We start from the raw sequence: 27,924 nt of genomic DNA, 5'->3' as shown, positions 1-27,924 counted from the left end.
ATGGAAGATTTTTAGTGTCGTGGTAATCTACAGGTTGTATTAATTTGCTACAATGGTGATGGTACGGTTTGTGAAACTAGCTCGTAGCGACAGAGGAAAATTGCAGCAGAATGGTCAGGCGGAATGAGGGTCAGACGTAGGGCAGAATATAATTTATGTGACGCGAAATGGATGTAGGCTAAGTGGTTTGGCCAACTTGCAAGCGACAGCGCAGGCTGGCAAAATCAGCTGCAAGGAAAATCAGGACGTTCACTGTACAGTCGTCAGACGGTGGCTGTGCGTTACGGCAATGGTGAAGCAAAGGTTGCCAACAGGGATGGAATTTGATGGGAGTGATTAAGTTTCTACGTTGAAATTGTGAAAATTGGTTGGGAAGTGTGAAAATCATCAAATTCTACCGGTAGGTTTGTTTTGAAATTCCAACTTGGTTGCCAAAGCTGTAGTGGTTTTTTGAGGCTGCAACTGAAACTATGGAGGTACTACGGTCGTCGTCGTCTTCTTCTTCTTCTTTTATAATATTTTTCTCCCTTTCTTTGGATATTTTTTTATATATAAATTTTATTATTTTTTTGAACTTTTTTATTTTTTTTTTCATATATATATATATAGATATATTTAAACTCTGGTGTTTTTTTTTAAATGCAAATTTTATTCATTTTTTCTTTATTTGGACCTTTGTTTTGTATTTTTTTGGACTTAATGGCCAAAGGTCGAGATCAGAGATGGCTCTTATACCAATGTATCGACAAAGTTCGTACTCTACGATAATATTCAAAACACTTTGAAGACAAAGACATCCATTGTAGGATAAATAATTATATATAAGAATATTTGAAAACAAGTAACATGATAATACAAATGAGAGTGAGGGCCTACTTATATTCCCTAGGCATGTACCTTTTCACATACGATCATGTCCTTAGAGACTTGCCTCTTCATTATTAACCAAGTCTAGTTCATTAATCATTATTTATGTTTATTATTGTTTACATTTTTATTATTTTTATATAAATTATATCTATAACACCCACTGCGTAGTTTATGATCCATCATACCATGTATTACACATTACACAGTTGCAGTGGACAATGGGGTCATCTCAGGACTCCTGCAATGCCCAGCTGCACAATTCTCCAAGCCTCCTCTTCAATCACTGTGCACTACATAGTTACAGTTCTCTAACCCGCCTCCCTTGTCTGCTTAAATCCCTCAACTGCATAATTTCTTGGCCAACCTTGCCGCAAAAGTACATTGCACAGTTCTAGTGGATAGTGGGGCCATCTTTGGGTCACTGCAATGCTCATCTGCGCAATCCTTGAGTCTATCTCTCATCCACTACACATTGCGCAATTACAGTTCATAGTCTTACCACTATTACTAACTAAACTTTCCCACTGAATAGTCCCCGACTTCCATTCTCCTTAGTCATAGCACATTATGTAGTTACAATGCCAAAATCCTCACCCTCGATCTCCTAGCTCTATGCCCTGCGTAATCCGCGAGCTTCTCTCTCAGTTCTTGTGCACTATCCCATCATAGGAAGCCTCACATGAGCAAAGGTAGAATAGGTGATTATGGCACTGATGTTGTCTTGTCATGAGTGAATTTCATTTGCAAGTGACATTATCCTTTCATGGCATGACGACAATAAAGGAGATTACCAAGAAAAGGTTACAAGAAGGACACCTATGGAGACAAGTCACAAATATACTATCATGCAAGAATAAGGGAATCTTGAACCACTATAAAGAGATGACAACTCATTCTCACTTAGACGGTTCCAACATTTCTTCAGACCCTTTGGAGGGTGAGGATGAAGCACCTTGCAGATCAATCATGAAGAATCAAAGACATGGCAACAAAGAGAAGAACTTGGCATTGATACATTACTATGAAGACTTATGTTACCATAGTCAAGTCATGGCTTCTCAAAATGTCACCACAATAGTCATATGTTGTCAAAGTGGTTTTTCCACATTATTTGTGGAATGTAATAATGTAATTTCCAAAAAATGAGAAAATTTAAAATGCGTGGAAGCCCAAGGGTCCTACATGGAATATGAAAAGTCACTAGATAGTTCTAAAGTCATGTAGAAGCTCAAAGGTTACATAGGAATTTGAAAAATCACATGAGAGCTTAAGAGTCATGAGGGAAGGTAAAGAGTCAGAAGGGAGGTGAAGAATCACCTCATTTTTATAAATAAACCCTCATAGCTCAAGCATAGGGACTTTAGACTTTTCACTTTGGCTTCTCTAACTTGGCATAGGGGAGAATACCATTCTTTGGAGGACCAAGTGGTGACTTAAGGTACCATTATTAGGGCTAGTGCTACAAAATTGTAAATGCGTATCTTGGAACTTTCACTTAATATATGAAGCTCTCAGAGTCAATGCACTTTCATGCATGTATCGTGGATGTTGTAAGACTCTCTTTTAATGTTTGAGGTAATGTTTATGTTCATACACCCTATAGAAAATGAAATATTTTGTTGGATTTCGTATGCATCTTGTTGAATGTGCGTTGTTACTTGCTTTTATGATCGTTTTTATCTTGTGAACTACTTTGCACTTTAATCAATGATTCTTTTTGTGCTATTGTGTGTCTCTTTTACGATAGTAGTACTACTTTTCTTCTAAAGGCTCACTCTTTCTTTCCCTTCTGTGAAAGTACCTTATATATATTACAACTATATGTCTCACAGTGTCAACTTGCTTGTTTCAAAGGTTGTGTGCATAATATTTTATGCTGATAATTGCAGCCAAGGAAAATCTCGAAGGCTAATGGTGGTCGAGCCTATTATCCGAATGGGGATACTACTCCAAATAGTGTGAGGTATATTTTGGACTTCATATCGGGGACCCCCGGTTGTCAACATTCAACACCATCAACAACACCTTAGGACGCCTGTCGAAGAACTAGGAAAGTCGCTAAGGCATGTTTAATACACGGATTATTGGAACACCATTATTTCTTAAACTATAGAATTTCTTTGGCATGGTACCTTACTAATAATCACTAAAAGGAAACAACTAAATTATCATTAGTAAGTGATGAAGAGGGCAGTTAGTTAATGGTGTTCCAATTGGATCTAAAGATTCTTGATACATTGTGTTGCCATTCGGAATGAGCACAAGAACACACAGGGAAGATGATGGAAAAAGTGACAATGATGACTAAGGTTATTTACGTGTGTTGTCACGTGGTTGAGAAAGCCATCGTTTTTAGAGGCATGCACATTATTGATCACTATCATGGCTATCTGCATCATCTGTTTGCAATGATTATCAAAGGACGTGTGGAAGAATATAGATTTAAAGGGGAATTTGAAAAATGAGAGCAAGCCCTATTGAAGAGCTATACATACATGACTATACGATTCTGTGGCTATCACTCATAAATATTATTTAATTTTTTTTAATAAATTATAAAGTGTTTTATAAAAATGTTTAAAGTGACTTTTAAAATAAGTTTCTCAAAATAATTATATATATATATATATATATATATATATATATATATATATATATATATATATATATATATATATATAGATATATATATATATATATATATAAAGAGTCTGAAAAGTGTTGAGAAATATAAGGCAACTAGAGTAGGTGATTTCTCATTCAATGATAACTGCTCGTGATGTAATTTCACTTAACTTGATTAGCTTTTTCTTTTTCCTGATTATATTAATGTTCTCTATCATCAAACAACTACCAAATCATAAATAACAATGAGACAAAGGACACAATATGTAGGCAATTAGTTGCGGCTAAAACCTCTCCAAAATGAGAGGAAAACCCACAAGAATTCTTTTTCTTATAGAATCTTCAATTGATGAAATCCAGGACCTAGACCCTTGACCAACAACCCCTACAATACCAAGTCAATGCTTGCTGTAAGTCAAATTCAATTTATTCTTGAAGATGTTGCAATTATTCCTTCTTCCCTAACCCTTGGCCCTGCAACTCAAGTTTGAAATTTTCGACCTTTCTTTCTGCAACTTTCGACCTCCTGTAGGTCACTGCAATTTTCCCATGTGTGACTGAAATAGGGAACCTTCAAACCTCCTTCTCCTTCACTTGGCTAGGGGTAGATTCTTTGTGACTACGACCTTCAATACAAGTTCCTTCCTTACCTTGATTCAACCCTCTTGTCATGACTTAATTTTGAATTGCAGCAGAGAGATAAACCCTTGTCTCCTCGCATGTGAACATAAAGTGGCCCAAAATATATTAGAAAAACTTCGCTCTTCCTTCTCCTCACTTCGTTGATTGTTAGTCTTCTTTTCCTTGCCTTGATCAAACTTCTTGTGAGTGAGTGAATATTTTTTTGAATGAGGCCAAGTGCTCCTTTATATAGTAATCTCTCCATGCAAATAAGCTGACTTGTCTTCTTCCTTAGGCCGACTTGTCCTTTTGATAGATTAATTTTCTTTCTTTGAGGACCGACTTGATTGTGCACTTGCAACAAGGTTTTGTAGAGTCTTTTGACTCTTACAATGACTCAAATAAATATGTAACATGCCCAAGAAGGTTCTCTCATACATGACAAAGACTATTTTGACTTGTAGACCACATGACAAGATCTAGAAGGTCTCAATAGGAGATTTATCTACAAAAATAAAATTCCCTGAGCATGAAACCCATGTCTCAAGCATAAAAAAAAATAATTTTATTTTTCTTCTTTACATCAATTGCATAAAATCATGATTACACATGTCATTATGAAGACCGAACCTAGTTACATATTTCAACCCTCTCTCTTAACTAGGGAGGTATTCATAATCCATACAAGGTACTTGGACATTCTCAATACGAAGAATTCTCATAAGAATAGTCTGATTAGTAAGCCATATGTATAACATCATATCATCCACAATTGTCACATAGAAAGGCCTTGACTAACTACTCTATCTCTCCACAAGACTAGAGCTCAACGCTGGCAAGACCAATGATTTATAGACACCATCACCGTCTCTCTCAGAACATACTCCACCTGAGTTCTCTCAGAGTATGTTCTACCATGACTACTCTTATCTTGGATTCCCAGTCCTCAAAGAATATCGCTCCTCCATGACTACTCTTATCTTGGATGCCCTACCACATCCTCAAAGAGTATCGAATGCCAGATGCTTACCCAATCCTCAATTTTTTCTTCCAAAGTGAAGACAAGAATGACATGTTTATCTCTCCCTCTCAACTAGGGAGGATATACCCATTCCTATGAAGGAATGTACCCAAGCTTCCCTCTTAACCAGGGAATTGACCAAGCTCCCTCTTAACCAGGGAATTACTTCCAGTAGCTCTTTCAGTGGAGATCATGGAACAATCAACTGTCTATCGAGCTCCCTCTTTTGATGTCATGAATTTCATCTTATTTGTTATAAAGGATTCATCCTTGGGACCTCTTCGTAAGGAATAGACCATCGATCACTATGAATCATGTCAATCATGTCATCCTTTCATTCATCGGAAAGTGATCCACTAGTCCATATATGACCTTTCTTCATACCTTACTACCTTCTTTTCATCATGTTTCTTTCAGGATCTTCAATCCTACCACATGAATACCAGTTGTGGGTGACATTCACAACTCTTACTTAGGTAGACATGCATTATCCTATCCAAATATTGTTCTAAAATAAAAAATTAACATGAAATTGGCATTACCTTTGTGATGGCATTTCATCTTCACATCTGATCGTTTGTATCATCAACATCCTGCATACATATTGACACATCTCCAAAAATATATTAAATGTCAAGGGTCTCTTTCTTTTCCATACTGCATCAGAGTCTACATACCTTTACTATGAAGATGTCACGACCAATCCTTCTAGTCAACATATTCTTATTTCCTTTTCTATGTGACCATAGTTGCACTTTTCATGACCTCTCTTTTCTTCCTTCACATATTACTCCCCAGGAACTTCCATCCATAGTTCCTTTATTTTATTAACCACCTCATATTCCATATGAGGACTTATTATGTTGATTTTATTATGTGATCCATGCCTTTATGCATCCTTTCAAAGGAGGAGATTCTTTTCCTTGATCATGCTCATGAGGTAGAGCATCTATCCATGCTAACTGCAACTATATGATATGACTCAATTTTATTAATTGCATGCATACATACCTCATTTATTCCTTTTGGTCATCTTCCTTTGGCATAATTGTTGATTGAAGGTTCTTCAATCATTTTAACCTACTTCATTTCTTAGTCATCATATCATCATCCCATGAATCCCTCACAAGGTGGAATTCCCGACGAGACACTTTCTTCTTTCAATAGGTGAATCTTCCTTTGAAGATTCAATGGAGGATATTGATCATCCTCATCCTGCAAATGCTCCTCTTGAATGATGTATGATGAGATCTATACTAGATGACTTTCTTCTATCCATAAGTACTACTTATTCTTTTAATGAGGTTACAAAGAGCTCCTTTTCAGTATAGGTGACTACCATAGACTTCTACTTCAACTCTTTTGCAATATTCTTATGATGTCCCAAGCTCTTGCTTCATATTGTATGCTTCTTATGATTCCATCTCCTAACATGATGCATCCTATGGTGCCTCTAATGATTCCTACCATGATAGCTATACAAGAATTGAAGAACAAAGACTTGAAAAGAACTAGGTGAAGAAGATCATCTCAATCATAGTAGAGATATCTTACTTCTTCCTTTTGGACTTCTTCTTTTCAGCTTCTTCCACTTCTTCAGTGATATGGGCTTCTTCCCTTCCTCTTTTGTTGTCCTTCTTGAATTTTGGACAATCTCTTTTATAGTGCCCATACTCATGACAACCATAACATTGAACCTTGGCCATATTTTTTTTTAGGACCAACCTTCCTAGACTCCCCTTTTATTTTATTCATGATAGAAAATGCTTTTGCTTGTTCACTTGATCCTACATCAAGTTTTTCCTTCAGCCTTGTTTCCTCAATTTTTCATAATGACCATATTTCCTTGAACGAAGTATCTTACTTCTTTCCATAGATGCTTTATTTGAAGTTGCCCCATTCCTATGGAAATGCATTGAACACTATGGTAGTCATTTCCATGTCAGACATTATTTCTCCCAACTCTTGGAGTTGGTCTCTTATTTTTGACACCCTCATAAAATATGAGGTTATTCCTTCTTCCTTGGATATCTTCATTTTGTAGAGTTCTTGTCTTAGTGATATTACTTCTCTAGCATTTTCATGGAGAATAGTTCCACCAACTTGTCATATATCTCTTTAGCCATTTCAAACTTTGATACATAGGGTATGAGGGGATCCTTGATGGACTTAATGAGATACTTTGAGCCGTTACTTACCCTTTCATGTACTTTGCAAGTGCTTTAGCTTATTCCTTTAAATGTTTAATTATTGAGCCCTTAACATGTTCCACAGCTTCATTTTCTATGAGGATCAAATCGATCCTCTTCTTCCATGCTAGAAAGTTAATTGTCCCAACCAACTTGTTGCTCTCCTTGCAAAAAGACATTTTGACTGATTCAGATGTAGACATAAAATTATTTACTTGAGAAGATACTCCATGATTATAATATCTTAAATTTGTTGCTTTCTTAGTCTTTGATGATGTGGTTATAGAATATTTCTTCGTTAATAAGATGTATTCCTTCAAAATGATCCTTGAACCAAAGAGAGGGAGATCACCTTGAACCTTCGATGATGATAACAGCTCCTTTATTCTAGCTTCCCTTGGATGAGTAGACTTCAAGATTATTCATTTGTAGGTCTTGTTGAATTTTTTTAGAGGTAGGATCTATTGAGGTCCTCTTTCTTGAGATGAAGATTTTAGCGAGGTTCTAAAAATGTTTCAAGTGTAGCTTCTTTCCTTGAGCAAGCTAGGGTATTGATACTTCCTTCTAAATGCCTTGGAGATGAAATGATATTATTGATGCTTTGATGCCCTTGATGCCCTTCTATAAATTTTATCCTTGAGTGCTCTAGTGTCCTTTATTGAGCCACCCTTCCTTGAATTTTCACCTTAGCTTTGATCCCATGTTGAGAAACCTAGGGCAATTAGAGTAGGTGATTTATCATTCCATGATAACTTCTTGTGATGTAATTTTACTTAACTTGATTAACTTATTCTTTTTCTTGATTATATCAATATTCTCTCTCATCAAACAACTACCAAATATAAATAATAATGAGACAAAAGACACAAGATGTAGGCGATCATCCAGGGCCAAAACCTCTCCAAAATGAGAGGAAAACCCACAAGAATTCTTCTTCTTATAAAATCTTCAATTGATGAATTCCAAGACCTAGACCCTTGAACAACAACCCCTCCAAGACCAAGTCAATCCTTTCTTTAAGTCAAAGACAATTTCTTCTTGAAGATACTGCAATTTTTCCTTCTTCCCTAACCCTCGGCCCTGCAACTCAAGTATGAAATTCTCGACCCTTCTTTTTGCAACTTTTGACATCCTGTAGGTGACTGCAATTTTCCCATGTGTGACCAAAAAAGGGAAACTTCAACCCTCAATCTCCTTCGCTTGTCTAGGGTTGGCTTCTTTGTGACTTCAAACTTCAATATAGGTTCCTTCCTTTCCTTGTTTCATCCCTCTTATGATGACTGTAATTTGGACTTGCAGCAGAGAGATAAACCCTAGTATCCTCACACGTGTGAACATAATGTGGCCCAAAACAAATTAGAAAAACTTCGCTCTTCCTTCTCCTCCCTTCGTTGGTTGTTAGTCTTGTTTTCCTTGCCTTGATCGAACTTCTTATGAGTGAGTGAATTTTTTTTGAATGAGGTTTAGTGTTCCTTTATATAGTGATCTCTCTGATGAGCCCCATCATTAGGTAACTATATGGACCTTAATACACCTCCTAGCTTATTTAAATCAACTCTTCTCATAATTCTTTACATATTTTGATTATATTTTGCTTAATGAGATGAGTAAAAGTGAGATGTTATGCCTAGTGGACTAATGTGCATTCATTGTAGGTTTTTGAGAGCAAATCATGGAAATTTTGGCTAATTAAGGGTAGAAACTCGAATGAGACAAGGAGAAGAGATTGTAGGAGATGAATCCTCCTCATTTACTCCTCACTCATTCGAATATTCGTCCATCAAATCACACTAGCTCGGAGTTACAAGCAGCCAAGTCATGAAGATCAAAGGTAGTTGAGCCAATGACAGTTAATGAGCCAGTTCATCTTGAGTTTGGGAACCGAGCCTCCCCAGATTTAAGGAAGTCGTTGGACTTCAGTTGTATAAATAAGGAGGCCTAGAGCCTCATTAGGATTCGAATTTTTGATGTAAAAAGCACTAAGCATTTTTCGAGTTCAAGACTTGTGCAAAACATTGTTATGTAATTTTCTAATTTGATAATGAGAATGAGCATTTCCTTGATCCAACACTGAGTTGACTCAGAGGGATGAAGCTCTTGGTTTAGGGCCCAACCCTAGCAGCAAAGGCTCCTCTTCTTGTATTTGTATGCTTAGTTAATTTCATAGATTAATGATTGAATCATCTTTAGCATTATTTCATTGCAAGAGTTGTGGATTTGATTAGTTTGCTTCCATTTGTGCATTGTTGTAGCAATAACTTAAGAAGGTAAAGGAATATCCAAAAGATGTTAATGGGTGGATCTGGCCTCACTCCTCCCTTCAGGGACCATAGTTTGAGGAAAGAACTCCTATGCAGCCCCAAAAAGACAGAATTCTGATTTCTCATGGAATTTAGGGTTTTCTGTTACTTAGGCCAACATTTTACTAGTTTTCAAGAATAGGATTTAATTGCCATTTCTGATGTCTTCAGCCTTGCATTAGATCTCATAAAGGTTTCACATTATTCTACAAGTTTTCCCATGCATAGGTAACTAGATAATAAAATTCTTTTTTTCCTTAGTTAATTGAAAATCTTTCTTATTTAACATGATTCATGGATAAAATGTCAGTGATTGATGCAGTGTAGGAGTTTCAGTAGTGCAGAGAGATTTCATGACCAGCAACCCCATCCTAACCTCATCCATCCATGGTTATCACTTTCTTTCACTAAATCCCTCACCAAATTCATCATTCCATAAGAATACTTCTTCAAGCTTGTTGAGAAAATCCAACCATCTCACAACTCTGTTTTGAGCTCTGAAGGAGTCCTAGGCACTCCCTTGCCTCATTTCACCCACCATTCACCTTCTCTAAGCCTTACATCACCTTTCAAATCCCTCCTCTTGCTCTTGGCTGTATCCTATAGGAATACAGGGGATCCTGTAGGAGCATTAGGACATCCTATAGGACGCATTAGGACATCCTATAGGTTGACCTGTAGTGGCTTGTTTTGAGGCTGAATTGTGGAAAAATCCCTTAGGAAGATAGGAGAAGACCCCTACTTGCCTCCCAAGCCATATGACCATTCACCATCATTCCTAATTCACCTGCCACACCACCAAGAGAAGTTAGCATTCACATTTTCACACAAAAAAATACAAAAAGGAGAAAAGAGTTATTTTGTTCATTTACATGCACAACAGTAGAATGCTTGGATGTTTCAAATTGCATGCCTGGGACAGTAGGATTGCACATATGTTAACTTAGCATTCTTTTGAAGCAAAGCCTCTTAGAATTTAGTTAGATGAATGGTGTGTTTAGCATTTGATTTCAGTATTTTCCTTGCTACAATAGACAAGATTTCCTTTAGTGCAAATTCCCATTTTTTTCTCATTGGTAATCAAGCTTCTTCTGAATCAATAGAAGTCTGGTTTGAAAAACTATAAATGGTCTATCGCCAGCTTAGCAGTGACAAAAAGCGGACCTATCACATTTACTTGTGTATACAACACTGTCACCTCCAAGTTTGTACGAACCCCAGGTTGATAAAGTAAAGTTGGTAGCCCCAGGAGTTGCAACATTCTTGCTGCAATATTGGTGCTCATCACTCTCCATGCAAATAAACCGGTTTGTCTTCTTCTTTAGGCCGACTTGTCCTTTTGATAGATTAATTTTTTTTCTTTGAGGGCTGACTTGATTTTGCACTTGTGACAAGGTCTTGAAGGGTCTTTTGACTCTTACAATGACTTAAATAAATATGTAATATGCCCAAAAAGGGACTCTCATACATGATAAAGACTCTTTTAACTTGTAGACCACATGACAAGCCTTAGAAGCTCTCAATGGGAGCTTTATCTACAAAAACAAAAATTCCTTGAGCATGAAACCCATGTCTAAAGCATAAAAAAATTAATTTTATTTTTCTTCTTGACATCAATTACATAAAATCATGATTACACATGTCATTATGAAGACTGAACCTAGTTACATATTTCAAAAAAAAGGAAATGGGAAAACCCCAATTCTAAGATAATTACTAAATGACGAATTATATATGTTGAAGAAATATGCACAACTAGAAGGAATTATTTTCATTATGCTTTGAGGACAAAGCATCCCTTAAGAGGGTGGTAATGTAACAAACATAATAATAATTAATAATTAATTAAAAGGTGTAAAGATGTATCTTATCAAAGAGACACATCTCTTCATATGAAAGAGCACCACACCTAGTATTTATAATTGGGCCCCTAATTGTATCAGATCAACCTTTCATTCTATCCATATATATTATTTACAATACATTTGTGTATTTTACATTTTTAGTACAAACAACTATAGTGTTTGTCTACTACAACTACTTCAAAAACTTAAATAACCTCAAGCACCTCCAACTTTACTAGATGAAAACCTATAAGAGATTTATCTATCATATTGTTTCATAGAGTCTTATTGCTTCCTTTAGGCATCATGAGTGATAGAGTTGCATCCTTAGGTCCTACAAACTTCCTTTATTTCAGAATTTATTTAAACATAAAACTTAGTTAAATGCATTTGAGTCACAAATATTGTGTATAGGGAGTGGCAAAACAAAACTATAACATTCTAATAATCATCCATATTAACTCTGAATCTATCAAGCGCCGAGAGGGATCAAATCTCTCGAGGTGTAAACATCTTTCCTAAGTGCAAGACTTGAAGAAACGTTATTAACTCCGAACCTATCAAGCGTCGAGAGGGATCAAATCTCTTGAGGTGTAAACCTCTTTCCTAAGTGCAAGACTTGAAGAAATGTTTGCACCTCAGAGATTTGATTCCTCTCTAAGCTTGATAGATTTGGAGTTGAGATGGATCTAGACTAGTTTAATTATTAATTTTTTTTTCATTTTTTTTTAATGTAGTTTCACTAAGTCAAAATGTTTTAATCAATAATTTTATATTTACGTAATTTGACAACATCTCTTCCATAAAACTGTAATAAAATTAAATTTAAAAATATTTTGATTATGAAATGAGAGGTAATAAAATTAAATTTAAAAATATTTTTATAAAATATTTTGATTGTGAAATGAGAGGTGTTTTTTCGGCATGTGGTATTGATGAGCCATCATTTTGGCCCATGGTATGGTATGGTTAATAGTATCCATAGTAAAGTGGAGTGAGTATCCATAGTTAAAAATCTTGTTATATTGTAAGTATTATTTTGATTGTGAAACAAGAGATGGTTTTTGGGCATGTGGTATTAATGAGCCATGATATTGGCACATGGTATGGTACGGTTAATAATATGGATGGTAAAATTGGAGTGAATATCCATGGTTAAAAATATTGGTATATTATAAGTCTTAAGTTTTTATGTGCTTATTAATGAAATTTAAATGTCTACAAAAATATTATTTTAATTTATATGGTAAAATAGATCTTAATTTATATCTATTGTTTATATCTTATATATTTTAAGGTGATAGATGTGTAGATATATCTCAAAAGTAATTATAATTATTTTTTTAGATTTAACAAAAAAAAATGTTATAAAATTAAAGTCAAATAAAATATTAATGTGAAATGAGCGATTTGGGCATGTTGTATTAATGAGCCATGGTATTGTAACAAATCCTATTCACAAGTTAATAATATCTAAGGCAAAGTAGATGTGAATATCCAATTTTTGGGCATTTTGTATTAATGAGCCATGGTATTGTAACAAATCCTATTTACAAGTTAATAATATCTAAGGCAAAGTGGATGTGAATATCCATTGCTAAACCTATTGCTATATTGTTAATTAAATTTAAATATGGTTACATAATCATTATTTTATTTTATAAAGTAAAATAGATCTTAACTTATTGTTTATATATTTTAATGTAATATGTATATTATGATTTTCTTTTATCTAAAAAATTATTTGTAATTTTATTAATAACAACAAAATTACAATGTAACAAATTGAATTTTATTTATTTTATTACTTTTTACTTTTTATAGACACTACAACATCTCCCCTATACTATATTAATTTTAATTGACATGTAAATGTTTACCATTCATTTAAGTATTTTGGACATATTAATATAAATTCAACTTATTAAGCCGACATGTAAATGTTTGCCATTCGTTTAGGTATTTTGGACATATTAATATGAATTCAACATATTAAGCCAACATGTAAAAATGTTTACAAAATTTCTTACCTTACCCCTACACATCACTCCTATACTGGACATGTAACATAAATTATTACCATGCGAGTTTGGTAATTGTGAAAATGAATATGTAATGAGTTAACTAATTTGAATGTTAGAAATGAATCCAAAACCATTTGATCATATAGGTTCAATACCTTCCTTCATATAGATATAAAATGGCTCCATACCCAAACCTCCTCTATTTGCATGACAACACCCCATCCTATAACTAATAAACCACAACTTGATAGATAACATTATAATTCTCTAAAAACATTTAAAAACTAAAAAGAAATGGATAAAGAATCTACTTGTAAGTTGTAATTACAACTTTCTTCATTAATATTATGAATGTTTTCATAAACTAGACACCTTTATAATAACTAGTATGTTGGCTGGGATGATATGAATGCTTCCATAAACTAGACGCCTCTATAATAACTAGTATGTTGGATTGGATGGTATGAATCGCCAGTATGCACCAAATAATGAATGCTTGGATGGTACATTATCGTGATAATCCAAGATATTAGTATTTAGATATGTCACATTGGTTATAAACAATAGAACTCGTCATGCGTATTAGCATACCAATTAAGTTCCAATATTCCATGTATCATTGACATATTGCCAACACTGTAAAATTTCATGCAATTTTCCCATGTTGATATTATTGGTGTAAAATATAACTCTACTTCCAACATACCATAATATTTTAGATAAATACCATGAATCAAAAGGAAAATATCACTCTCCTAATTGCAATAACAATTTTCAATCTAATTTTTGGTTTTTTAACCCTTATTTTGAAAAACATTGAAAATGATTGAGCTCTAAAGAGTTTGTCACCTTGTATATCACCTATAATATTAACTTCTTAATATAAAAGTTACATTTTGTTTTGTCTTTTCTTTTATGTATTTTGCTTAAAATTTTAACATTTTTACTAATTATTTCATATTCAAATACAATTTAATTTAGAGAGAGTAGAATTTCATATCCTATTCAAATTTTATTGGACTTAACAAAATTGTAATTTTTTCATTTAATCAAGAACATCAAAACTGTTAATTTTCTAGTCCTAATTAAACAAACACAATTTCAACTAGTCAAACGTTGACTGTCTAAATTTTTTCCAGTAATTAGAAACTTGAGCCTCCTCAAACTACTTCCCACTTATGTGTGAGAGAGAAATGTGAGTCATAAATGTAACTGCTTAATGATTTTAATGCACCATGTCAAACTGCCAACCAATTGATAAAATGAGACAAGTAATTCCTTCCACGTGTTAATTGTGATCTAGATTTTTCAAAGGCCAATGATGATCAATTTCTTCCAACAAATTCAATTTACATAAACCTTTAACATTTTGGAAAAACCGATATAATAAAGATGTTCCAAAAATCTAAAGTGATAATTATTGTAGTCAAAATAATAAATGGCAATACAATGTAATATAATTTTATTAGCTACACGAAAAAAGAATGTCGAGACTCCTCCTAGCTTAGATTTTTTATTTGTAATAATTTATTTTTAAAATAAAATTTATATAAATATTTTATTAATGATTTATATAAGTTTTATTAAAAGTAAGGAAAATAACTTTTTCAAGAAAGGGTTGCTTTTCAAAAAGATTTATAGTGTTTCTGTTTTAATAAAATTTATATATATTATTAATAAAATATTAATTTTTTTTCACTTGATGGACTTGTATTTTAAAAATGTTTTGGATATATATATGTGAGAGATTTTTTCAATTTGTTTGACATTTTATTTAAAAAAAAAACAAAATAACAAAAAACAATGCATGTTTTGGATTTTATTCTATTATTTGACATTGTAAATTTTGGATTTGAGTTATTTTTAAGCATTTGTTGAGATTTATAAATATAAAATTAATTTATATTTTTTTATAAGCTTGGTAGGATTATTTCTTCATTGTGTTCATTTGGGGATAGCACAAGATTTGAACCCCAAGACTTCTAGTTCAGTAAGACTTCATTTCCGTGACCATTACCAATTGAACTACCCAGACAAAATTAATTTATATTAAATGAGATATGAAATTAATTTTATTATAATTGAAATTTTGATGATAAAAGCAATTTGTAGTTTAAAAATGTAAAAAGTTAGATTGAATTGTATTTTAAAATATTATAAAATTAATTAATTTGAATTTTTCACAAATATTTTTAAAATTTAGATTTAAATTGTGACTCAAATTTTATGGAGTTGTCTTTAGTGAGATTTTTTGGAGTTTCAGGGGACGGAATTTACAGGTGATTTCAATTTTTTAAAATGTTATAATTAGATTAATTTTAAATTATAATTAAATGTATTATTAAATTTTGTAAATTAACATTATTTGTATTGCAATATAGAAATAATTATTAATAGTTTACTTTTGGTTTTTTATAGTTTGTAAATATGGTTTTATGAAAATCTTATTATTAGACCTCGGTACAGAGGTCCTACCATAAATTTATATTATACCTTGGTTTGTGAATATGAGAAATTTTGTATTTATTCTTATTACAAACATCTTATTATTTTGAGCATCATTCATTCATTAATAGTCTAAGATCTACCATATGTGGTTAAGTTTGCATAAAAGCCTAAGTGATGCCACTCTACCCCTTAAAAATATAATATAAAAATAAAAATTTATCTCTCACATACCATTAATAAATTGTTTTTAAAATACATATGTGATTTTAAATAATAATTTTAAATTAGATTATATTAATCATTAACTGTTTTTATAAATAGAAATATACAATGATTATACTCATTAGCAATAATTTTATCACCTTCCCAAAACAAATTGTAATAGGAAAAATATACAATTACAATGATTTTATAGCTTTCTCATAAATAAAAAATCATAATTTAATATTGTTAAATTATTTTGTAATAAAAATTAACATAAAATTTCAATAATATTATCACCTCTCCAAAAAAATTGTAATACAAACCTAATATAAAATTTTAATACTACTAAATTATTTCAAAACAAATTGAAATTATTTTTTGAAATCATAAAAAATAATTATTTGGTCGTTAATATAATGACCGCATAAACATTTCCCAAGTCAGAACGCATAATCGGTCACATGGTATGGGGTCCATACACACAACATTAATTTCAGTGCTAGCACGAGTATAGCAAAAAAATCTCTCGAACAAAAATGATAACTATTTCATGAATTTTTCACTGAAGTTGATGTGACCTCTTTCTTTCTTTTTTTCTTTTTTCTTTTCTTTCTTCTTCTTTCTTTTTCTTTCTTTTTTTCTTTTTTCTTTTCTTTCTTCTTCTTTCTTTTTCTTTCTTTCTTGGGATTCCTAATGTTATGCAGGGACCAGTGATTGATATAGTATTGGTCCCACCAAACTACCATAAATTGAGACTTTTGAAACCAATATTTAAACAAAAATAAATAACATTAAGTATAAATAGGTATTAATTTATGTCCAAAATTTCCCCATACATTGATTGGGCCCACAACTGTCCATAAGTGGTATTTTACTAGTTAAAACTGCAAACCATATTGACCCAACTAGAAAACAACTAAAACCATATAGGCTTCCAAAATGGCCTATTCCAGAAGTACAAAGCAGAAATCACTTCAACCCCCACTCATAAGAACTGTAGCTTTGCATCCCAAAGGAATATGCCTACCTGCACATAACAAAAGGGAATGTATGTCAGCCATAACTGCTGTGTTGTTCAACAACTAAACACCCTATGTTCAATAAATGACACCCAACCCAATAACATTTAAACCCACTTTGTGCAATAAATGACACCCAGACCCAATAACTGCAATAAATGACACCCAACTCACTCTATTTCTCATTAAAACAGATCAAAGCACATGGATCAACAAATAACCAATTCCCAACCATTAGATCACATCAAATTAAATCCAGACCACACATTCAAAATGAAGCCATTGCAATCCATGTGCATCCATGTCCACCAATTAAATTCAAGTGCCCAAAACTATAAAAGAAGTCCACCCACTGTTGAAGTTGCATCTTATGCTTTCAAACCATTCAACAAACTTGAAGACAACATCACAAAACAGTTGCCAATATATCCAGGTTAGTTATATGAATTACAACTCATTCTTCTTACAGTTCTGTTTTCATTTATCAGATTTCTTACATGATCTGTCTGGCCATAACCCACAAACAGCCATTGAAAGTCATTGTTTTTACAGTTTTGTTTTCATTGTTTTCATTTATCAGAGTTCTTACATGATCTGTCTGGTCATACTAAATATTCAGAGTAACTAAATATTCCGAGGAAGGTTTTTCTTGGTTTTATTGAAGATAATAGGGACGCGGTTCAAAATAGTTCCATGCTACTGTAGCAAAAATAAATTCAAAATTTTATTTAATAACCATGCAGCAACAATGATGAGAACAAGAGCAAACAATCTTGATTATAATTTATCATAAACTAGAGACACATCAACAGGGCTCTTTAGTGCCTTCATTACATAGGTAAGCCTATGTTTTTGGTAGTCACTGCTTGATGCTGGATAGTGCACAGAAAAACTATGTTCGGCTTTAACGTTCAAATTCTCTCTGATCCAAGAGTCACCTTTGGATCTCATCATGAATTATTTTGGCGGCTGAAAGAATTTTAATTTAAATTGGCTGCATTGAGATCAAGATCAGAACAATCGAACAACAACGCATATGGAAATTTACAGAAACCAGAACAATCGAACAGCAATGCATATGGAAATTTACAAAAACCAAGATGACTCTAACAATTGCTTCTGAGTCAAAGTTCAATTCCAGTAATCAGAAATTATCCCAATACAGTTTAGCGTCAAAAGAGACTTCACTAATTTGAATGAGTATGGTATCAAAAATCATTGTGGTATTGGCATGGACCATTATCTTTGTTGTGTTTTATAGTGAGATATGGGCTCAAAGGAATCATGCTTTGAGATGGTCAAAGGAGGAAAACAAAACATTGATAAACTACTTGACAGTTATCCTGGTTTTCATCACTTCTGAGATTTTGGCATTGCTTCTTTTTATTCTTCCTTGAGATTGTTGCTTGCAAATTTCCTCTTCAACTACTATTTCCAAATCAAACCTATGGTCTCTCCAATGAACGCAAAATTGAAGATTAAAAATATTCCATGAACACAAAAGTAACAAAATTTTTGTGGTGTGATCATGGGTCCTGGTTATTCATGTATTTCATGGACACCTTGATATGGTATTCCATTCTCACATCCTTCATTTTTTGTGGGAATATTCTCCCATCTTGGTGAGATAAGGAATATTAGACATTTGAGGTTGTGAGTGCTATCCAAAACCTAGAGAAAATATTAAAATGTAAATCCATCAATGTGAAAACTAATTTTTGCAGGTGGCCCTAGGAGGTGAATTTTGACTGCTTATTTCAGGAAAACGAAGCAAAATTTTGAAAATCCACGAGAAGTTGCAGTACTGAGACATTTTTGGCAATGCCAAACAGCAAAAAAAATGGAAATTGATATTTGAAACAACTATCATAGAACAGGCAGGCAGGCAATTGAGAGACTACGAGGTAATGCAATTCGATTTCCTGTAACATACATGTTGATAATTTCCTGTAATAAAGGAAAAGTATTTTTGCAGAAGTAATAAAGCATAATTTACAAATATTCTAATGTCTAAATGCATGCAATAATTTGATAGGTTGTTGCATCTATGGCAAAAGGAAGTTACTTTGCTCGTACAAGGAGAAGTGGCAGGAGAGTGACAATGGGTGAACAGCTGTGATGCACATCGTCTAATGATGACAGGCCAGCTGAAGTCAATGCCAACAATGCACCAGGGAACATTGTTGAGGATGAGCATGTGGCAACAGCTGATGTTAACACACCATTAGCCACAGAACCACCATCAACAACAGTCCAAGGGGCAAGCTCAACTAAAAAGATCAGTGCTATAATAGGATGGACAAAAGAACAAATGTTAGTTGCAATTGACGACATAGAGTTTAATGGATACTCAGTTCGGGCATCTACAAAAAAACATGGTATTCCTCCCTCATCAATACATTATTGGATAAATGGACTGACTCAAACAAAACGTAGAGGGCCTCTTACAGTTATGACTGAGGAGGAGGAGGCCAAGGTGGTTGAGTGGTGTAAAGAGATGGCCCAACTGGGACATGGGCTAGAGTTGATACAACTCAAATCAACAATTGCTCAAATCTGTCAAGGGAGGCCAAACCCATTCAAAGATGGGTTTCCTGGTAAATCATGGTGGTTTGGGTTTTAAAAAAGGCATCCAGAACTTGTATTGCGTACTGCTGAGGGCCTTGACAGAGACAGAGCATTAAATTTGCACCCTGCAGTTGTGCAAAAGTTCTATGACACACTTTCTAGTGCTTACGATAAACATTCTTATGGAGCAGACCATATATGGAACTGTGATGAAACAGGTTTACAAGCAGGGAGGAATTGTGGCATGTGGGTAATTGCCAAGAGAGGGAGCTGAAATGTGCCAAAGATTTTTCCCAAGAGCAGGGAGTGGATAACTATTTTATGTTGTGTCAATGCAATTGGTACCTCAATCCTAGGATTTTATCTATTCAAAAATAAAAATCAACTGAAAAACTATATACAGAATTGTGAACCAGGTGCATGCATGGTTGCACATCCCCATTCATGGATGACTAAATAACTGTTTCTAAGTTGGCTTTTTCACTTTGCTGCATCGGTACCAGGTGGCGTCTCGCCTAATAACAGACACCTTTTGATATTATATGGCCATGGGAGCCACATGGTTGTACAAACAATTGAGGAAGCAAACAATTTAGGCGTCGACCTGTTGACATTGGCATCTCATACCACTCACAGACTGCAACCCCTTGATGTTAGTGTGTTTGGCCCTTTCAAGAACTATTTCAGGTCGGAGCGCGCTACATGGATGGAAAAGAATCCAGGGATTGAGGTGAAAAGGTTTGAGCTAGTAGAGCTTACAAGTAAAGCTTTTAAAAGGGCTTTGACACCATCAAATATCAAGGCTGGCTTTAGGAGGACAGGAATCTGGCCACTGAACTATGATGCTCTTATGCATGATACTGGTTGTAGCCAAGCGTTTCATGTGGATGGTCAGGAAGAAGGGAATGCCCAGGTGTTGAAGTGCAAGAAGTAGATGACCAAGATGATGTTGTTGCAGCCGGTAATATGATTTCCCTGTCTCAAGGACACTTATATGCTGAAGATGATGAAACTGTATGTGAAACACAATATAACAATGAACAAATTCGCAGTAACATGGAGATCGTTCCACCAACTCAAGAACATGAAATTCCTGTTGCTGATATTGTTGAACATGTTAGTGTCAATCTTTCCAGCCTTCCTCCAGTGATCAAATATGCTCTTACAAAGTGATTTTGAAGTGTCAAGGTCAAATTTTGTCATTTCAAAGAGTTTTTAATCAAAATTTGGTCACTAGGCATTAGGTCTAGGGTTTGCTTTAACTCCTTCTAAAATTGTCAAAATGTCGGTCCATGTCATTATTCAGCTGAGTCTATCATCATTCATAGGGTTGTCAGTGTCTAATGAGTCATTGTACACCTTATTCATGCTTCAGTTGTGCCTAAGCAAGGTCATTTCCCTCTCCTAGGGTTTTGAAGGCAATTTCTTTTGGATGGTCAAATCACCGGCAAAACTTGTTTCCTGATGTTCATACACCTTCCCCTATCCTTAAAATACCTTATCAAACACTTCCCATCCCTTAGATCCGCCAAATTCCTCATTTTTGCACAAACCCTAGTTTCTAGCTACAACCTGGCAATTTCCTAGGTTGGGCCTGTGTTTTGCCCTTTTGGACCCCTTCCCCTCACTCAATCTCTGAGATTCCACTTTCCCCTGCTTCCTAACATCCCTCCCTACTTCCAAAAATTTCCCCAAGAATTTATAAGCCCCCTATTCACTTCATTTCGCTCCATTTCGACAAAATTCCTTGTTTCACACATCGGGACAAGTCGCACTCAAATGATGTTCCAGAGCAATAAAAGATGAATTTTGGAAAACTGAGAGAGTTTTTGTCCACAACATGCCAAGGAAGAAAAACCTCCTTCACTTTTTGCATAGGTGTCATGGTTTTAAAGAAATGTCAAAAATACCGGCGAGAATGAAGGTGCTCCAAGGACGGTTGGCCAAAGCACAAAAACGAAGGAAAACGCCCGATCCACTCCAAATTTTGGCCAAAGCCTCTTTGACTGAGCATGGTACTTTATTGGGGACTCCCAGCCCAAATTTCAAGAAATTTGAAGAAAATTTTGTCATTTGTGAATTTTTTATGCCAAACACAGGTTTTCTCCATTAACGGGTCTCACCCCCCGCGCGACCCTTCATCCCGGCAACTCCATTTTGCAAAAACTCAGCATTTCCAGACTTGTCATGAGAAGTTACATATGCTCATCAATGGACTTGAGATTTTATGAAGTTTTGGGCCTCTAGAAAGTCAAAAAACAAGCAAAAATTGACTTTCTGCCACATTTTTTAGTTGCAGAAAGCAGTCTTGGGAGATTGCAATTTTGGAGGGGCAAATGACCACCAAATTCCGAAATTCTAGTTGGGTTGGAAAGTAGACTCACAGACCTTTCCAACAAGCCTACTCTTGCTCAATTTGGACACCGAGAAGTGCCCCAAAAGTGGTCCCAAAGGCGCGCGACCCATCAGGCAGAGGCGCGCGACCCGTCATGCAAACTTCTCCAGATTTCAGTGTACAGCTCAGAAAAACGCAGTTTGACCCTGTTTGAATTTTTGGGGTGGATTATTAGGCTCTTTGATGTAATTAATGTACTTTTATGACACTTTTACTCTTATGTACCTCTTCTAGAAGATTCATTCATGACAAAGGTGAAAATTAAATGAATGAATTGGTTTCCTAGCTTATAGAGGCAAGTTGTTTTGACTGCCTAGTTTGTAGTGCTTAGTTTAGAAGTGGTTGAAACAGCTCCTAGAAGGATGAGCTTGACCCCTAGAGGCAAGGGAAGAGGTTGGCTTGCCTATATTATGTATTTTCTCAATCATTTTCAGAGGTTGGATGGTTGGACTCTTGAGGGAGAAGCTATCATTGTATTATTCACTGTATCTCTGCAATTTTTGGCTAAGGAAGACCAGGGTTTTGCAGTCCTCTTTGGGATTCTTGTGGACTCATGTGTTGATGGTGTGTTTCTCAATGTACTTGTAAGCTTGTTATGTGACTCATTTCCTTTCTTTTACTTCTGCACATTAATCAAATGAAGTGTTAAAGTAAGAATTCATGCTTGCCATGCTCTGCTTTTAAGTTTGTTTAATTTCAATGTTTTCTTCTGTCTAAAGAGAATTCAAAGTCATTGTTTGCTCTCTTTAGCTCTACATCTTTCATTCCTGACCATTCACCTCAGTTAAAGGCATCAACGCTGTCTCCTACCTCGCCCCAAGGAACCCCCTGCAGAAACTGTGTCCAATCCCCGCACCCAAAATTGCCCTCTCCTCAATTTGCCACCAAAAAACCCAAAAAACCCCAAATCAAACTCTTTGATCAGTTTACTAGCCTAATATCAGTGTTACCTTATTGGTCATCTCATCCATTGAAGATTTTACGAGATAGACCGGAGAGAGCCTTCTCCTGCCCCGTAGGGCTAGCTACGAGGCTAAATGGTTTGATGTTGCCTTGAGGTTTACCTTTCTCAGCCTGAGGTGAAATTTCAAGCGCTAACAGAACATGTAGTTGAAAATGACCAATTGACATTGCCAAGCCAAGTAACCCCACCTTCATGGCTAGCAGAAGCAATGATCAATATGAATGCACATAGTGTCTCAGCAACCAATGAAGAAAGCATGAACATGCCCTCACAACCAACAGAATTGAACAATGAAATTGTTCATTTTTTGTGGACAATAGATCAATGGAAGAAGATGAAGGACATAATGAGGCATCAAATGAAGATAATGATATAGTTCAATAAGTTCCAACAGATACTGAAAGGGAAGTACCAAGCAATGACATGCAGGTGGGAGGGGTGGAGAAGACACTTGGATGGTTCCTAAAGCTACCAGTAGAGAGAGTATCAATGAAAAAAAAGCAAGGTGCACCGGGTAGTCTTCGTCTGGGCCAAAGCTCACAGTTACTCACCTCATAGGACTATATAAACCTGTTAGTTGAGTCTGAAAAAAAAAAAAAAAAAAAAAAAAAAATTGAAATGCAAGAATTAAAACAAAAAAAGAAGGATCTAGTCAAGGAAAAGAAGGCAGCAAGGATTGTTGCAGCACAACATCGAGCAGATGAAAGGATTGAAAGAGATAAAGCAAGGCAAGTTAAGGACCAACAAAAGCAAATGGCAAGACAAGAAAAGGAAAAATGAAAGGCACAACAAATGCTTGAAAAGGAACAAGGGATGATCAATGATACAAGAATAGCTGATGAAACCAAGATTATTTCAAACTCATTGGACTCCATTGCAGATAATACACCATTATTCCAAGATCTCATAAACATTCAAGTGCCCCACTATCAAATTGAGGGTTTACCTAAATGACTTGTTCCTACCAGAGTTGGTGTTAATTCTCTGTATGCTCATTACACACCTCCACATAATGCAGGGATCAATAGTGCAAATGTGAGGTATGGGTACTCAGTACCTCCATGGTTGGAAGCTGCAAATTGGAATCAATCGTATGGTAGCAATCAACCATTTCCTAGTCAGCCCTTGACTGGTAGGCCAACCTTACCTGGCTCAAGAAGGTAACTCGGGGAGTTTTGGCACTCAAGATTCTCAGGGCCATAAAGAATAGGGGTGTCATATGTTTTTGGTTATAACCACATTATGAAGTGGATTTTGGATGGATTGTATCTTTTTCTTGGCACAGAAACATTTTGGCTTACAACACTAGATTGTATCTTTTTCTTGTCACAAAAACATTTTGGCTTACAACACTAGATTGTAGCTTTTTCTTGTCACAAAAACATTTTGGCTTACAACACTAGATTGTATCTTTTTCTTGTCACAGAAACATTTTGGCTTACAACCTAGTAGTGATTTCTTGTGGCAACCTAACTGTGTGTTGAAAAGAAATTTTCAATGGAATATGTCTTTCTGTAAAATATTAATTTGAATCAGAGCAGGAATAGAGCACTGGAAAATAAGTTGTTGGTCAATTTTGACAGCGTTGCATATGCAGCATTCACTCCAAAAAAGAAAATTGCTTTGATGTTGATCTGAATCAGAGTTGATTCATGATTCACTCACAATTCCTGTTAGATGGAGTCATGGACACAACCTTATGAAATGCAACACATAACAGGCCATAACAATAAAGTAACAGATTCAATACATGATTCCCATATACTTCTAACAATATACAACACTAGAAAAGAGCAAACTTTACTCAAAATAACGAATAATGTACCAATAACATTTATGACCGTTTTCCAAGTAAAATCTTATAAAGGTTGTCAATGAGGCCTTGACAATGACCAACTATATCTGCAGCATTCCTTCAAAAAAAGAAAATTGCTTTGATGTTGATTTGAGTTAGAGTTGATTCATGACTCAGCAAGCATAACTCGCAACTATTGTTACATGGACACAAACTTATTAAATGTAACACATAACAAGCCACTAGAAAGATAGTTCCAACATCTCATTCTTACAATAAAATAACAGATTCGACACTCCATTCCCATATACTTCTGAAGGTACATAGCACTAGAATAGAGCAAACTTAACTAAAAATAACAAATAATGTACTAATAACAATTGAGTGTTTTCTAAGTAAAATTTTATAAAGTTGGTCAATGAGGCCTTGACAATGAGCAACCACACCTGTGGAAGCTCGTACTCAATTACCAAAGTACTCTAATGCAAGTCAAACGTCATCAGAAAAGGACTATGGATATCCTTCATTCGCAAGCAAACACAACTGCAACCATTCATGGGTGGGGCAAATGAAATTTCACCCATTTGTGAAAGAACTGAATGGTGCCAAGCCAAAATAATTTATCATCGTCCTCAAGATCCCTTTCCATGAACATCTGTGCTTACGGTACAAGAATGAGTATTGAAAACATAAAATAAATATTGGTATTTCTGCTTTAATTTTCCCATCTCGTCCCATTTAAGACAACTATGAGACAATATCCATCATAAGCTTCTTTCTCACAGAACTAAGCAGTAATTTCCAGCTTCTAATGAATCATAAATTTTGAAAAAATAATCATGTCTATCAGCATAACATACATACAAGGCTTAACTTGCAGTTTCAACAGGCCAGACAAGCATCAACAAATAAGAACAAGAAACTATGGCTGCCAGTCTAAATAATGTCCAAGTCAGTCAATTGCCTCCCCTTTCAAAATTATTCTTAATCCTGGGTGGATGCAGTCCTTAGGATATTCATTCTAAGGCTTAAAGTGTTGAGACATGGAATTTCCATGTTAATAATTGAGGTTTGAATCAGAGCAGGAATAGAGCACTGGAAAATAAGTTGTTGGTCAATTTTGACAGCGTTGCATATGCAACATTCACTCCAAAAAAGAAAATTGCTTTGATGTTGATCTGAATCAGAGTTGATTCATGATTCACTCACAATTCCTGTTAGATGGAGTCATGGACACAACCTTATGAAATGCAACACATAACAGGCCATAACAATAAAATAACAAATTCAAAACACCATTCCCATATACTTCTAAAGATATACATCACTAGAAAAGAGCAAACTTTACTCAAAATAACGAATAATGTACCAATAACATGTATGACCATTTTCCAAGTAAAATCTTATAAAGGTGGTCAATGAGGCCTTGACAATGACCAACTATATCTGCAACATTCCTTCAAAAAAATAAAATTGCTTTGATGTTGATCTGAGTTAGAGTTGATTCATGACTCAGCAAGCATAATTCGCAACTGTTGTTACATGGAAACAACCTTATTAAATGTAACACATAACAAGCCATTAGAAAGATAGTTCCAACATCTCATTCTTACAATAAAATAACAGATTCGACACTCCATTCCCATATACTTCTGAAGGTACATAACACTATAATAGAGCAAACTTAACTAAAAATAACAGATAATGTACTAATAATAATTGAGTGTTTTCTAAGTAAAATTTTATAAAGTTGGTCAATGAGGCCTAGACAATGAGCAACCACACCTGTGGAAGCTCGTACTCAATTAGCAAAGTACTCTAATGCAAGTCAAACGTCATCAAAAAAGGACTATGGATATCCTTCATTCGCAAGCAAACACAACCGCAACCATTCATGGGTGGGGTAAATGAAATTTCACCCATCTGTAGTGTAGTATAGAATTTTGGAAAAGATTTATGTAATCCTTTACTAAGGCTTTGCAGTGTACTTAGCAGAAATGGATTGGGTGAGTTCGAGGTATGAAATCCTTTACTTGGGCAATTGCCATCTAATTGTGGTTCAAATTCATACTTTTAGAAGGGTTCTATCTTACTGAATCTAAATACTGTTGCCATTACAGCTCTGTGTGATTGGAAATCTTTGCCCTGAAACTGTAGAAGAGGCCAAAGCTATGGTTCCATCCCTTAAGGTAAGCCTAAAGTTACCTGTTCTTTATGATCGAAAGGATGTTTATTATTTCTGAATTGTGAATCCTATTAACTCATGAAATTTGATTAACATAACTACGCTATTGCATTTTTATTGGTGTAACTATGTTTTGTGATTTGCATAGTCACTTCATTTATTTTGGCTTTTATATCTTTAAAGGCATAGAATGTATGTTATACCAATACGTAGTGCCTTAACAGTTCTAATGCCACTGGTCATTGTTCTGAAATGAATTTTTTTTATATGTTACAGACAAAGGGACGTGCATGTGATGATGAAAGAACTGAGAAAATGCTTAATGATCTTGCAATGATCAGGAAATTTGAATAGGATATTCTAATTGATCTGCTCTACTACATGGTGCATATACGGCTCGTGGAAATATTGAATGTGCTCTTGGTGAAAAATGCTTGAATGAGGCATTGTTCAGAAATTTTTAATTTTTGTGTTTGTCCTCTCTAAGGTGAAACAACATTCTGTGATACCTGTTGCAATTAGATATATAAATATGGTACATATCAAGATCTAGTTCACACACTAAAGCTTCCCATTACTGAGATGCATAGCTCATGGCCTATGTTTCTTTGTCTGTATATCTTTGACAGTTTTATAAAGCGTTTGTGACTAGTGTTATGGCTTTAAGTAGTTTAGTTACAACACAAATTTGGTGGAAGCTTTTCTTGTTAATAAAATCTTTAGCTTCCGGACAAAATGTGATTATTTGTGATCAAAGAGTCTTTTCATTGTATCGTCAAAGTTTTTATGCATCGTGTATCTCTATATGTAAGGATTTTGCATTTTAAAACCCACAATTTCTCTCAAATGAGA

At 34.6% G+C, this 27,924-nt stretch overlaps 1 protein-coding gene across 1 annotated transcript; it reads left to right on the top strand.

Moving 5' to 3' along the window:
• Positions 1 to 52: 52 nt before the first annotated feature.
• Positions 53 to 27,629, top strand: LOC149183909 (DNA-directed RNA polymerase II subunit 4-like). The gene is made up of 5 exons (XM_089415140.1): positions 53 to 61; positions 178 to 303; positions 26,827 to 26,904; positions 27,008 to 27,076; positions 27,349 to 27,629. The coding sequence occupies exons 1-5, from the start codon at positions 53 to 55 to the stop codon at positions 27,424 to 27,426; spliced, it is 360 nt and encodes a 119-aa protein (XP_089271266.1). The 3' UTR covers positions 27,427 to 27,629.
• The last annotated feature ends 295 nt before the right edge of the window (positions 27,630 to 27,924 follow it).

The sequence above is a fragment of the Pinus tabuliformis genome, chromosome 3_2 (assembly GCF_031772625.1).
Source record: "Pinus tabuliformis cultivar Carrire ecotype Pingquan chromosome 3_2, CPIR1, whole genome shotgun sequence".
Taxonomy (NCBI): domain Eukaryota; kingdom Viridiplantae; phylum Streptophyta; class Pinopsida; order Pinales; family Pinaceae; genus Pinus; species Pinus tabuliformis.
Note: the sequence above shows the minus strand (reverse complement) of the source record. Positions and strands in the feature narration are given on the sequence as shown.